General features: G+C 51.8%; 1 protein-coding gene across 5 annotated transcripts in view; it reads right to left on the reverse strand.

Moving 5' to 3' along the window:
• MBNL1 (muscleblind like splicing regulator 1) overlaps positions 1-15536 on the reverse strand; it is a 45449-nt gene that overhangs the window by 13830 nt on the left and 16083 nt on the right. For 3 of the 5 annotated variants that reach the window (XM_031055366.1, XM_031055364.1, XM_014312312.1), the window contains exons 2-5: positions 8185-8355; positions 5941-6141; positions 986-1243; positions 164-217 (exon numbers count right to left, since the gene is read on the reverse strand). In XM_031055366.1, coding sequence (XP_030911226.1) covers positions 164-217; positions 986-1243; positions 5941-6141; positions 8185-8355 — 684 coding nt within the window. The remainder of the gene's footprint in view (positions 1-163; positions 218-985; positions 1244-5940; positions 6142-8184; positions 8356-15536) is intronic. The other 2 variants (XM_031055367.1, XM_031055365.1) reach the window with 1 other exon arrangement.

Consider the following 15536-nt stretch of genomic DNA (forward strand, 5'->3'; position numbering starts at 1 on the left):
GCGGGGGCGGCAGGGAGGGCACCCAGCCTGGCCCGGCCGCCCGCACGCCCTTTGCCGGGGACGCGGACAGGGAAACCGGGATGTTCCATTGCTACACATTAACCCCAAACTCGACTCTACGATACAGCTACATGCCAAGCTAAAAGGTGAAAGGTCATAGTACCAGGTCAAAGGTTGCCTCGAGGGGTCGCTTCAGTGATTTGACAGCCGACTGAGTCTTAATTAGCAGGCAGCGAGCACATGATGGCAATGGCCAGTGGGGTCAAGCGCATTAACATAAACAGCAAGCAGAGGTGCGTCATGGGGGCAGCAGTGCATTTGGGGAGGTGAGAAAAAACAAATAAAAACAAATCACCGGATGCCGTGTACAACGGTAACAAGACTAGGCATGCACGGGCCGACGGGCAGGGCAGCGGGGCGGCAGGGGGTGCCCGCACAGCCGGGCTCACGGCCACGCACAGCCCACCGCCTCGCCCCGCCGGCCCTGCCGCCCCCACTGTGCTCCGCTTCCCACCCGGGCCTGCACCGCACCGGGACAGCCACCGCCAGCCCTCGGGGACACGGGACAGGGACAGCAGCAACACGGTCAATCCACTCCAAACTGCACCTCTACAAACACGGACTTACAGAAACTAAACACGGATTTATCTGCCTGTGCAGCTGGACAGATACACATCTGCCCACACACACAGATGTACAGCCAACCAGAGACACAAGGAGCCCACACGCACAGACACGCACACGCGTATGCACGCACAGAGGTACACACAGCTACTCCGGACACCAGCAGGCAAAATTAGTCAAACACCTCAATGGTCTGGAACTACTTCACAGCAGATCTGGCACCACATGCTGAGAAAGCTCATTGCACCGGGTAGTCACCGGGGTCCCCAGGCACACGCACCCTCCTCAGCAAGGACAAACACACATCCACCATTGCCTCTCCTCAACGTACGGCTACGTCCACAAGTGCTCCCACACTCACCATGGCAGCTGCAGTCGCTGCTGCTTGGGCAGCTGCAGCTTGGTTAACCTGGTACTGGGCAGCCTTGATCTTGGCTTGCAGGTGTGCAGGAGGGTGAAAATATTTGCACTTTTCCCGGGAGCACCTCCCTTTGATGTAATCCATGCAGACGGTGACGGTGTTGTCGTTGGTGTCGATCATGGCGCTGTCGGCGGGGTGAGCGAACCGGCAGTCGTTCTCTCCCCGGTTGCAGTTCCCACGCTGGTACTCTCGACACACCTGTGACACCAGGAAAAGAAAGACACTTACTTTTGGTGATGGGTGCTGCAGGCACGGCTTGGAGCAGAGACAAGCTTTCTGAAAATCTGCCAGAGCACCACGAGGAAGGGGCCTGGCCCAGGCGGTGCACTGCAGGGGGATGGAGGGCTCAGGACCTGGCAGCAGAGACTGGCTTCTCCAGAGCCATTTCTGATGTCAAGGAGCATGAAACCCCACCATGATCAGAGCCAAGCACACAGTAGGTGTCACTCTGGCTCCCACTGAGCTGCCCAGGGGGCTGTTTCTGTCTCCTGAAATGTGCTGTGGCCGCTCTTGGGCACCACCCAAGCACCCCAAGGTGCTTGGTCATGCCCTGCTGTGACCTGGCTATGCTCCATGCGCTCGTTAGGGTGAGTGAATGGTGTGTGGCCACCCCCAGGGAGCCCCACCGGGTGGGCACTCTGTGTCCATGTGTCCTCATGACCCAGGCACCTGCCAGGAGACACAAGCCGAGCCCACAGAGGTGGCACAGCCCCTGTGCTGCCCAGCCATCACCCTGGGGAGGTGGGGAATAGCAGCAGCCACTGCTCTCGCTGGCACACGCCAGCAGCCAGATGGAGCTGAGGGCTCAGACACTGCAGCTGCGTGGGTGACAGCCCCTGCAGTGTCCCCATGGGCTCCAGCCAGCCCTGAGCCCACACAGACACCCAGCCACCCCAGCACCACAGACACGGACTGCGTCACCAGTGTGACAAACACCGGCCCCCTCTGCACACGTCCGCCCCTGGGTCTGACACACTGACTGACAGACTGATGTGGGCTCCTGTCATGGTTAGTTCCTCCCCAAACTGCCAACAAAACACACTTTGCATTCCAGATTTCCAAAGGCCACAGGAAACAAAGGGACAAAAGCAACCGGGTCTGCATAAAAATAAAACCCTTTAGTAGATGGAATTTCCTGTTCAAGGTGGGTGCCTGTGAGCTTGGATCGTAAGTATTTTCTCAAGGACCTTGGCTTTGATCCCTGCAACAACCCAGATTTGGTGGTGGTTTGGTTTCCCTTCACACCAGTTCTCTGGCTGCTGTTTAACCTTGTGCCACTGCCACCTGCAAATCCTCCATGGGTACGAACTGACCCCCTGCAGGACCAGGACCAGGTCAGCTGTGAAAACATTTGTGCAGGGCCATTCCTGCACAATCCTGTTCATGGGCTTTTTCCACATGGTGACAGGCTCCAGGTGTGTATTGGCACCTGAGCCACGTGAGCCAGGCCCAGCCCCTCCATGGCCCCTGCCCATCCCGTGCCCTCTTGCTCAGGGCTCACAGAACAGATTCTGCAGCACACCAGAAACAGCTCAGGCAAATTCCTGGGCTGGAAAAGATCCACTGGCCTGCCAGGTAATCCTGCAGCCAGATCCCTTCCCTGGTCCAGTCCCCTGCAGTGACACATGCCAGCCAGCACAACAGTCCTGATCACCCAGAGCTGACCAGCTCCAAGAACTTCTAAGCTGCTTCTTTCTGGCAAAGCATGGCATGTAAGAACCAAGCAAGAAAGAGCAGACTGGCTGTGGTCATTCTTGACTTGGGAACACTTCCAATAGAAAATGATGGCATTCCAACAGAAACAGCTGTTTTTGATAAAGTGTTAGGCAATTCCTTTTTCTCTCACTTCCCTGTCCCTCTTGCTTCTTCTCTAGTTCACTGAAGAACCACACTTTGTTCAAGATATTTCCTGCAGGGCAGGAGTGTGAGGAAAGCTGTGGAAAAGCCTGAAGCCATGACATTTCCATCCCGAGATGCAGATTCCTTACAGGAGTGGCTGAAAGCACTGGACACCCAACACCTGCACGCTGTCAGTGTGAAATCCAGATGAAAGCCATCCCACTGCTAGTATCAGTCCCTGACCTCACTTCACCAAGACTCACATTAATTCAGGAGACACAGTGCTGCCCGACAGAGCTGTGGTGTCTGCCTGCATCCCTGAAAACCCCAGGTGTGCTTACTGGGAGCTTTCAGCCTGGGAACAGCCTGGGTCTGTATGCCAGAACGTGTGCTGACTTAATTCCTGCCAGAGTATATCACTCCTGAAAATAAATATTTAAAATTCTAAGCAGAACCAATCATACTCCAAGATTAGATGCTAACATCATTGTGGTTATTTTTCTCCAGGACAGTTCATTCCAAGGGAGAGTGAGTGGAGCCTTATAAAGCTCTGATCATGCCATAACAAATGGCAATGCCACAGCTGCAGCTCCCTGGAAGGGCAGGTAGACACTGCTGGCTCTTCTGGGAGGTAATAGCCAGGTCATGCAGAATCTCCAAAATCCATTCTGCATTTCTGTAGCCTATAAAGTACATTCAAATATTTTGCAGTTCATAAAAACTACATGCTTGTTTAGTGTTTGGATACTAAATTTGGATACTTCAGATCAGATGACCACTGTACTGGAAAGCATTTGCAAATTATGTTCTCACCTACATGTTCCACTGTTTAAACTGAATTTGCAGAAGGGAAAAACAGTATTGTGACCCTGAGAGTGCTACTCTAGCATCTCCCTCTCACGCAGAGGAGTTTGGCTCGGCAGTGCACCACTTCTCTGAACAGCAATATCAAGAGAATGCAGCATCCAGAGGGACAAATCCTGTCCACACTGATGTCCCAGATGACATCAGCTCCCTGTGCACAGCGGTCACAGCCTGTGGAGAGCACCAGGGCTGCCCTGGAGGGGCACACAAAAGGGTGCTCCTGCTTCCCTGGGTGCTTGGGGACAATGGGTACATCCTGCTTATGACCAGGATGCTTTTGAGCCCTCATGTCCCATGCTGACCATCCATGGGCACTGCAGGGCTGGAAGCACAATCAAACACAGCAGCTGATCTTGGCAGCACAACCCAAAGGGTTCCCACCATGGGCGTCCTCCTCTCCATACTCATTTCCAAATCCATTATGATTTATTTATGAATTTACCTAATTGCATTTTGGTTTTAATCCACCTCTGGCAGGTGTCCATCTTTAAACAGAGTCCTCAAGGGAAAATCATCCCTGGGTGATTCCAACCAGCCACCTGTGTGCCAGCTCAGAGCTCGGCACGGCTGCCTCCCTGCAACCTGAGCGTGCTTTGGGGAACGCTTCCCTCGGGAAAACATCTCTAAAAAGGGAAGTGATGTGATCCCACAGGAGGGTGACCTGTGGTGATGTGAGCTCTGAGAATAGTGACAGCAGCAGCGGGAAACGCTGGCTGCCAGATGACCGTCCACACTGCTCCCAGCTCGCCCCTTCTGAGCAGCAGCCTGTCCGCCAGGGATGCAGCTAAGGAAAAGGAATTCATTTCCCTCGGAAGGAGAGCTAAACCCTGTTAGTGCAGATGCACAGGCAGAAAGAACAGAGCTACAAATACAGCAGGCTGCATAAAACAGAGATCCTTCTTGCTCCTCCCAGCGTGCTCCCTGAGCTCAGTGAGCAGACCCACTGCCAGAAGGGAGACCAGCAGCAGCCATGCAGGAGGCAGCAGTCTTGAGCCCTCACCCTGCTGTGTGCAGCACACACCGGGGTGACAGCACACACCGGGGTGACAGCACACACCCGGGTGACAGCACACACCAGGGTGACAGCACACACCAGGGTGACAGCAGGGCAGCCTGGCTGCTCAGCTTCCCCCCTCGCTGCCTTTTAACCACAGCCAGAGCTGCCAAGCACCTGCTCTCAGGCTGTGCCCAGGGGTTGAGCTCCATGTTCTCAGGCTGTGCTCCCAGGCTGTGCTCTCAGGCTGAGCTCCATGTTCTCAGGCTGAGCTCTCAGGCTGTGCTCTATGCTCTCAGGCTGAGCTCCATGTTCTCAGGCTGTGCTCTATGCTCTCAGGCTGTGCTCTCAGGCTGTGTTCCCAGGCTGTGCTCTATGCTCCCAGGCTGTGCTCTCAGGCTGTGCTCTCAGGCTGTGCTCTATGCTCTCAGGCTGTGCTCTCAGGCTGTGTTCCCAGGCCATGCTCTATGCTCTCAGGCTGTGCTCCCAGGCTGTGCTCTATGCTCTCAGGCTGTGCTCTCAGGCCGTGCTCTATGCTCTCAGGCTGTGCTCTCAGGCCGTGCTCTATGCTCCCAGGCTGTGCTCCCAGGCTGTGCCCACGGGCTGTGCCCCAAGCTCACGGCAGCCTGCAGCCCGTCCCTGGCTCCCCGCCCACGCTGCTGCAGCACCGATAAGGTGCCGAAAACACTGTCAGGCCTTTCAGATAAGACAGATTCAGAGCGAGGGAGAGCAGCAGCTCGAGAGCACCGACACTTGTCAGGGTTGTAGCGGGCGTGATAAGCCAGGTACGGGAGGCCAGCAGGGGAGCGTGGGCACCGTCTGCCCCGAGCCAGAGAGGCCGAGTCATCTGCACCCAGCAGCTGCAGCTCTGCACCTCTCCCTAGTGCTCAGGGGCTGTGCCCCCACCAAGCCAACGCTTCTGGGCACACACTAACGGCTTTGTGGCACCCTTGCTGCTGCCATGATCATTCCCGAATATTCCCATTTCCTTCTGCAAGCGAGGGTCAGAAGCAGAGTGGCAGCCTGAACTTATTGTACAATCACTCAGTCGCTCCTCGTTCTTACCGTAACAAAGATACCACATTACCAGCCCAAGTGAAACCTGCATTATTTGCTTTCACAAGGAAAGTATTTCCCACCTAGAAGACATAATAAATGATAGCACTTGTTTGAGTAAGTTACAGCAGCCAGCTCCTACCTCCAGCCTGTCTGTCCTCATCAGCTTCTGGGCAGCAGCGGCGGCAGCAGCAGGAACCGGCACGCCGGGGTTCCCCGTCACCAGCATCGGGGCCGTGGGCAGGATCTCAGCAGGGACCAGGCCTGGGGACACGGGCCCCAGGTAGGGGTTGAAGGCGGCTGACGCGTTGGTGGCTAAGCTCGGTGCAACGGAAAACATTGGCTGCAAGCGGAGACAGGGAAACAGACATTTAACATTTGCTGTGCAGCAGCTTGCCATGCTGTCACCAAAACAACTCTTCAGCATCCCCTGGAGCTGAACGAGGTGAGTTTCTGCTGCTAACTGGAAAGGAGCATTTGCTGTGTTTGTGGCTCATGGGGAACACCCGTGCAGTTGTTGCAATGAGCAAGAGCACGGGACAGGGATCCCCACCAGCCTCTGCTGCTTCTCCTGCTCCAGCTTCCCTGCACACTCACAGCACGTGGCAGCTCCTGGAGCAAGCTCACAGAGGATCCACACTCCAGCAATGCCATAATGAATGACAGACACGCTGTGGGGTCACAGAGAGTCTGGGGCTGCCAGGGGGACATGGGCACACCAGTACAACGCTGCCTCTTGGGGAAAAGGCATCTGAGAGGCCTGACAAAGCATCAACTACACTCGACTTCAGGCACAGGCAAAGCTTTTCTGACCCTGGTGCAGCTAGAGCAGGCCCAGGAACTCCTGAGGTTTCACAGCCACAGTCCTCCTGTTTTACAAACAGGCTGGCCATGCAGATAATCAGACACTCACTGCATCAGGGAGATGCTTTAGTTAGGCTAAAACATTAAACCAGTGGAAGAAAGAGCACATGCAAACATGATTTTATTTTGTTTGTTTGCAAGTTTTCAAAAGAGAGTCAAGTACCCTTGTGGGTGTGAAGATAATTGGGTGTAGAGCCCAAATAATGCTGTGAAAACCCAACACAGAGCTGCTACACTGCGGCAAGGATTAAATAACTCTCCTGCCCCCAAATGCAGTGTAACTGCCAAATAAAATTCAGCCAGGAGTGTTTGTCTTTCACTATCTAAATAAGGCAGTTACTCAAGGCATTTAGGTTCTTTTTCCCAACTAATTTTTAGAGGGAAAAACAACTACAGAGTTAACACAACTCTTTCTCTGTTTCATATCAATTTAAGGCAGACAGCAGAGAACAGCACATGTTTCTGTATTCCTGAGGAAATGACTGAATTGTTTGGAAGCAAGAGACATTGGAAATAATGAACAAAACCATACAGGGATTACTGGAGAAAACAGAATTTTGTAAATTCTGAGAGTTGTGTAAATGGGTATAATTTCTGTAATGCTTATGATTCTTCATCCATGTGAATGAAAAACAACCTGGCAAATATTACAGGAAATTAAATATTACCCTTAAATACACTATTAATTAACTACACTTTTCATTACTGGGTTATCAGCTATGTAATAATGAACTTCAAAATAGAACCAGTCTGTTAGTGTGTAACTTAAGAGATGTTGGTGTTTGATTTCAGCCCCATACACTCAAACAGACACCTGTGTGCCTGCTGTACAGCAAATAAGACTACCCCATGTATTTTCTACTGAGCTTATTTTCTAGCAATATAAATACCCTGCAGCCTTTTGACCATTGCAGAATAACAGCATGTTATCAGAGCCAGCTGGCATTGCTCTGAAGCTCACAGAGACATTGGGATGTGCTGCACTAAGTGGGGACAGCCCCTGTCCTACAGCCCCATCAGCACATGGCCACTGCTGGGCCAGGGCACAGAGCCACCCCAGCTCTCTGCTGCTGGATGGGCTCATACTACTGATGCACTAGCCATGGTCAAGCTCAGCCTAACTCCCCCTAAACTAAAGCTCAATTCCAGCAAGCAATTCTCTGGGACAGTTCCCTTGAGTGAAGGGAAAACACCCAGTGAGCATCTTCTCAAAGCCAGGAGTTTCCTAGAGCACGTAATATTGCAAAGGAAACTAAAATCTCATGCAGATCACTTGCTTACCAAACTCTGAGAATAAAGTTGCAAAAGATAAATTAACCCAAGATTACTGAAATAATTAAAAATATTACTTCAGGCAAGGTAGAATTAAGCAACACAAAGACATACAGAGGGGCATTTCAGTGATTTCAGAGGGGATTTCAGTTGGTTCCTCTCCCATTCCCGACCCCGTGGGATTTCCCTGGTGTGGAAGCTGTGCTGCCTGCACTCAGCCCAGCTCCTGGGGACCCCCAGGGGCACGTACCACGGGCTGCAGCGGGGCTCCGGGCATCATGGCATTGGCCAGCTGCATCTGCTGGGCCAGCATTGCCATGTTCTTCTGCTGGATCAGGTTATTGCGGCCATTGATCTCCAGCTGCGTTTTTAAGTGTGGTGGTGGGTGAAGATATTTGCAGTTTTCCCTTGAACATCGACCCTGAAGAAGAGAATGGACACAGTAGGATTAGAAGCTGCATCTCTGCTCCTTATGCCATGGGCTAAAGCAAACACAAGCAGACACACTTACCAGATACCTGGAAAATGAGACCTTACATGAGCACAATGTAAAAGTCAGAGCAAATTACTGCCAGATGGGTAACATGGAACTACAACATGTGTGGCTGGAATCAGAGGAGCAGTTAACCAACCTGATTCTGAAATCCAGACTAAACTCAATGTCCTCATTTCAGTGCTGGGGTTTAGGCTGTTCCACAACTCTCTGGATGAGATCCAGAGCCCGGCAATACGTGTTGTACACCCCAACCACCTAATGTACTTCATACACTCAAATGCTTTAAGGCCATAAAAAATCATTCCTGTGATCTAATGCAATGTCCTCTGGTTCCCAGGAAACAAGGAGCTTCACTGCTTCCCCACTGAGACCAGCATTTCTATCCACCTAGGAGATGGTCTTTAAGGAAAGCTATTTGCTCAGAGTTAAACACTACCAGAATATACCACAGCCTCAGGTAAATTGTGCTTATGCTTCACTATCACCAGCTATTATCAAAACACTTACATCCTCCTTGTTTGCTTGTAGCTCTGGAGCTCAGGGCACCCTTAACCTTCAATCTCTTTTAATTTACAGATCTTAGCCAATTTCCCAGAAGAAATGCAGACGTGTCTGTCTGGGAGCAGGGTTTCCTGTCTCACTTTTATTGCACAGACCTTTACAAATGGCCCACAGAGCACCCAGGAGCTGGAAGCCACAGGCTGGGAACCAGCGGCACAGATCTCCCCAGAACGGGCAGCATTCATCCCCTGCCCCTGCAGCGAGCAGCTCCCAATTACCCTGTCACTGCATCCTGCCAACTGCATCAGCAGAGGGCAAGGCAGATTTTCATCTCTCTGAACCTTCTCTGAACCCTTCCAATCATTATGAAGGGAATATTATAAGTGAGTAAATTCAGAGGTGGCAGGGGATGCTGCAGTGTCCCGATGGGCCCCACCAGCGCAGTGGGGCATTAACCCAATCCTGCTGGACTAAAATTCAGCACAAATGCTCCTCAGCAGAGGCCCTCAAGGCCAGTGGGGCGAGGGGCAGAGGGCCAGCTGGGAGCCTGGGTGTCCCAGGCGCTCTCAGGTGGTGCTCTGCCCCAGCCCTGGGCTCAGCAGAGTCCGGCAGTGCCCGCTGAGCTCAGCTCAGCCCCTCTGACCAGCCGGACAGCACCGAGTCTGCTGCACCTGCCACACAAACTCCTCACTCTTACTGGAACTGTGGCTGCAAGAACACATTTGCTCTGCTCTCCTTGCAGCAGTAAGTCTTTTAATCTCCATGCTGCCCTTCCATTTCTTTTTTTGGTGTTTAATACATAGATTTATTTCCTACTCTATAGTTCACTTTCATGGTCAGAAATGAAGAAATGCCATCCACTCCGGATGGGAGCAGGATGTGCCTGACCTTGCTGTGGTCAGCCTCCTGTGACACCTCATCAGGTGCAGCACAGGGCTCAGCACGGTCTGGTGATCAGGACTTGCATTGGGAGGACTTTTCACCTTGCCTTCAGGGGAGCAGGAACTTGTACCTGTCCCCAGGCACCTTCCCACAGGGCAGAAGCATCCCCAGCTACTCACCATGACTTTCCTCCCCAAAGCACAAGGCACTTTGGGCGAACACTTACAGAATTGTGGAAAATGTGGCAAACTCAGACAAAAGAAAATCACCAATCATGCCCTGGAAAAATCACTCCCAAATTCTACATTCAGAAAATCGAGGATATTCCTAGAAGACTTGGATCCTCTGACAGGTGTGTTGGATCATGACAGTACACCTGGGTTTTTCAGACCTGCACACAGGTGAAGAGGAGTGTGCCCATTTCTGTGTGTCACATCAGGCTCTTCCCCACACCACCAGTTTTCTGGGAAGCACAGCACAGCCTGTTTTTAACATCCCACACTGTATGTTAGGAATACAACTGCAACTTTTGCTCTATGATAATAATCTCCTTCCAGAAAACATCCTGGTTGTATATTTAGTAATAGAAAATCTTTCTTGGGATCCCCTTCTGAGACTGCAAGCTCCTTTACTGGCTGAGTCTGTGATTCTGCAATTTGAAGTGGCTATTCATGGTCAGACCTACAGTCCTCTATCATTTAACAGGCCACCTCCTAAAGACAAAAGACAAATCTCCTTGTGGCCAACAGAGACTCCAGTGAGTGCTGCACATCCCACCTGCCCTGCACGAACACGCACCAGCCCATCACTACGGAACAATTCTTAACGACTGACAGAATTTTCAGTACTGAATCACGGCTGGATGTTCTGAGGCTGCTGTGGCACCAACTGCTGCTGCTGGAGCTGTGGTGTTCCCTCAGCCAGGGGCTCTGCCCGGGGCTGCCTGGCCCGGGCTGGGGATGCCAAAGCTGCAGAACCAGCAGCCACAGCTCAACAGTGCAGCTGGAGCACAGGGAATGCCTCTGATCCAAAGCAAACACACAAACACCTCCCTCTGCCAGGGAGCACAGATCCCTGTGACCCGGCGCCTTTGAACCCCAGCAGGAGGATGGCTGCTACGTACCATCAACTATTGCCTGAAAATGGTAAAACTATTTATCCTGATGCCCAGGGGTTTTACAGGAAAACACTGAACTCCATCTAAGCTATGGTTTCCTTTTTAAAAATAAACTGCTTGCAGAAGCCTTGTGTTGAGGCTGCCTGCCACATTCAGAGAAACCTTTTTAATATCTGTATTTTAATATTCAGGACCTGCGTGGCTGTCTAGGAGCAGCCACGAGTCAGTGACTGACACCTGTGAGGCCAGGCAGAGGCAGGGCTGCAATCACTGAGCCTCTACACAAGGCTGATGCACGGCCGGCTTGCAGACAAGCCCAACACCTGCTGGAGGGGTCACTGCACCCAGTGGGAGCACGGGTGCCTCTGCCCAGAGCTGGTCCCACACCATACCCAGATGCTGGTTCAGGGCCATACCCAGAGCTGGGGCAGTGCTCGCCCTCCAGACCCTGCAGCTCCCCCAGCTCCCAGCCCAGCACGGGGGGCTGTGGGTCTGGACACTCCCAAACAACTCTCAGAGCAAGCAGAATGCCAGCTGGGGGCAAACACACAGCTCTGGGGCAAGGAGGTCAGGGCATCACCCCTGTGAAGCCCCCTCAGCTCCCCCAGGGCTGCTGCTTCGGAGCAGGGATACTGATGGCAGCACTCTGCAGACACTTTTTAAAGTGAATGCTTTCATGTGAAAACACACCAAAGTGACCACTTAATGACGTCTTTGTGTGTGATTCTTGTACATAAAAGCCTCAACCCCTCTAATGGATCATTTGGCTAGCACAGCTAATAGCACTCCTACGGGAGCTGTCCTACTGCCATGAAATACAACAGGATTTAAAAAAAGAAAGAAAAAAGCAAACAGAGCAAGCAGACTGCCAGCACACCAAACAGAAGGAAAGACACCAGCTCAGCAGCAAAACCCTCCCTGCTGCTCCTGCTGTCTGTGGGTGCCTCCTCTCCTCAGCCCCGAGGGAGCACAGAATGATCCCCAGTGCCACAACGGTGGCATGAGGATGGGGATAAGGGGACATTCACACCTGTGCCACTTTTCTTTGCACCCACAGCGATGTCAACTGAGCACCTGTCCAGCCCCAGCCACCCTGACCCGTGTAAGGTGGCTGCTGGGATAGACCCAAGTGACCTCAGTTGTCATTTCATAACAGCACTAGCAAATGCATCAACCACATATGGATGTACAAGTACTTACATAAATTCTTTAACTTTTATAAATTTTATTTATATTTATGTATTTAGAAATGTATGTGTTTTTAACAGTTATATAAATATTCAATACAATATGTGGTTGATCTCGGTATTACTACAAATGTTTGTATACCCCCATGTACGTATCAATCCATCAGTATTTATATTGACACTCCCAGGACACACAGACTCTGCAGCCCGGGGTTGAGCAACACTTCATTTCCTCCCAAGCCCCCCTCCACGTGCCCCCAGCCAGTGCTGTACCCCAGCACACGAGGGAATTGCGTTTTTCCAGGGGGTGCAGAAGCAGCAGCCTCCCCCAGCCCGAGGGGCTTTGTCCCCCAAGGGGCAGCCCGGGGCTCACAGCACCATGAGCCCTTCCCAGCGAGAGCCCCAGCTGCTCCTTGAACTTCCAGTGCTGCCCAATCCTTTCAGAGCAATCTCTGCTGATCATACGATGCTCACCCAGGCACACAGTGACCCACAGTTTAGAGGAGAATGAACATGACTTTGTGTCCGGACCAAGTACAACACACGGCAGATTTCATCTGTTCGTCAGCGCAGATTCCCGTGGTGCCCAGCTGCAAGTGGCCACAACAGTGGGATGCTGAGCAGGTACTGGGACTGCTGTCACCCAAACCCTGCTCACAGCTGCAATCCCCTGACACTCACTCGACAGGCACAGAGCACTGCACAGAGCCTTCACCAGAAATGTGCCCGGAACAGACAAAGCAAACAAGCAGCAGCGCAGGGGTGAGGCCCCGTCACTGTGCCAATCCCTCTGCACACAGCTCTGGACTGAGCCCACCACGGGCACCTGCTGCACAGAGACCCCAGCTGGGCACCCTGACAGCTGGAAATCACTGCTGGATTTACTGCTGGGATCCAATCCTGAAATGCCAGCACATCCACATGTCTGGGGTTTTTATTGACAGAGTTTATATAAGAGTTACACCTTTCCCGATTTTCTTGTTGTCCTTTTAGTTGTATTTTTCCCTTATTTTTAGCAAGTACAGTACCTTGACATGTTGTTTTCAATACAATTTAAACATTATTAGAATACCTTTGTCAGGCAAATTTATTATTGACTGAAAAATAATTAATTCCCCAACATTAGTGGGGAAAGTAATTATTAAAATATTACTTTATTAAGGTGAAGTTAAACAATAAATTCTGACTGAAATTTGGGAAGTTTATTAAACTTCATTTCAAAACAGGTTTTGAGGTTACAACTGAGCACAGGTGAAACAAAGCACTCTGAGAGGAAAAGCTCTAAATGTGAAATTTCATAGCATCACAGAGTCACAGACTTGTCAGGGTTGAAAGTGACCTTAAAAATCACCCAGTTCCAATCCTCCTGCCATGGCAGGGACACCTCCCACTGTCCCAGGTGCTCCAAGCCCTGTCCAGCCTGGCCTTGGGCACTGCCAGGGATCCAGGGGCAGCCACAGCTGCTCTGGGCACCCTGTGCCAGGGTCACACCAGACTCACCACCCTCACACAGAAGAATTTCTGCTGAAAGAAGAAATTTGCCTAGACCTATCCTTATAGATAAATAAAACATTTTTTTCTGAAACCAAGGTCAGTCTCAAATGGGAACTGTTCTGGGGATCAATGCCAAAGCCTGGAAATATGATTTCAAATTAATCCCCTGAGCTCTGCTCCAAGATGTCACTTTTCTCAGAATGTGGAAAGCAGACAGTGAACCCTGCCCAGGTGGACAGCAGTGGCACAGGTACAGGCACAGAGCAGGTTCATGGCACGGGGAGAGCAGGGGCTGCTGGCACCTGGAAAAGCCAACAGCTGCTGTCTCAGCACGAGGAACTTTCCCCCAGAGTGTACAAAGGATCCAGGTTTGAATGAGCAGCACGAGAAATGATCTCGACTCCCTTTCAGCAACGCCACACCAAAAGCTCCGCGGAGCCGCGCGCTCGGCTGGCTCTGTGAGGGCTGCTGGCACCTGACAAAACAAACCCAGCACGTTCCACTGCTGGGAAACCCAGGGGCTGCAGGGCATCCTGTGAAATCCCTGAAAGCAGCATGGAGAGGTGCCCTGATTTTCAGGAATGCAAACAGCTCCAGGTCCCTGACTGACACATGCAAGAGACATTTTGCAACACAATAAACTGCCTAAGAGGGAATCATACTGCTTGCTGACATCCAAACCTTTCTACTTAATTACCACACACCTCCAGGACTGCCAAAATAACCCAGAGTGGCTATGGAGTGGTGGGGAGAGCTGTCAGGGCTGGGACAGAGCTTCCTGGGCATTGCAGAGCCCTCAGCCTTTCAGAGCAGCAGGGACCCCTGTGTGGGTGCCATACCCACTGACAGGCTGCCTTCGGCAGCTGACACCAAGTTCTGCCTCTGGCCACCAAAAATTCAACACTTCTGGCTTTTCTGTACAGTTTGCTTACATGATAAACAAATTAAGGCCATTCAGTCTACTCAGTAATAAAACCAAAGAGAGGCCAACATAGCACACCTGGCACCCAGGACAGGCTGCTGGAGGAGGCAGGGTGCACGTCACCCTCAGGGCTCTGGAGTTCCAGAGCAGTCTAGTCTGATGTCCCTGCACCACTAAACACTAAGCTTGGAGATCAATTTCCACAGGGGGCTGAGGGACCACTAAAGTGCATCAGAGCAGGTAAAAGGTGGACACTGAACCCCTTAGAGCAGCATGGGGTGACCCACAGGTTTGACAGCGAAGGTTCATGGCTGTCACCACCACAGTGCCACTGACTGGAGGTGTGTGGGGAACCAGCCAGTGCTGCCCTGCCTTGCAAACCCAAAGGATGAGAGAAGTTCACACAGGAATGGAAGGAAAACCACTCAGAGCTTCCAGTAACAGGGCACATCAGGCCAGTGGATGCCTCTTCCAGCCAGAATCCCACTGTGACTGAAAGCACAAACCCACAAATGCACTTGAGTAAGGCAGAAAGCACTGCCACTGTCCAACAAGAATTTTACGAACTAAACAAAGCTGAAGAATTTCTCTTTTGGGGAAAAAAAAAAAACAAACCCCAAAAAAAAAAAAAAAACCCACCAAAACAAAACCAGGGAATCTTTAACAACTTCTAAGAAAAAATTCCACCTGTTTTCCACAAGAGGGAACTTTTGACAAGACATTGATTTCCTACAAAACACTGTTTAAAATCAGTCAGTGCAGCTTGCCAGGACCAGCAGCAGAAAGGAGACCCTTAATCAGCAATTCAGGAGGAATTCAAGAACCCAGCCACATTCCCCTATGAGGGCAACACACGAGCCTCGTGCCCAAAGGCACCCACAGACCAGCAGCAGCCCCCAGCACCATGGTGCCCACCCCAGGGCACTGCCACGTCCCCCTGCCAAGGGCACTGCCACATCCCCCTGCCAATGGCACTGACATGTCCCACCCCAGGGCACTGCCA

This window comes from Geospiza fortis, unplaced genomic scaffold (genome assembly GCF_000277835.1).
Source record: "Geospiza fortis unplaced genomic scaffold, GeoFor_1.0 scaffold172, whole genome shotgun sequence".
In the NCBI taxonomy this organism is placed as follows: Eukaryota; Metazoa; Chordata; class Aves; order Passeriformes; family Thraupidae; genus Geospiza; species Geospiza fortis.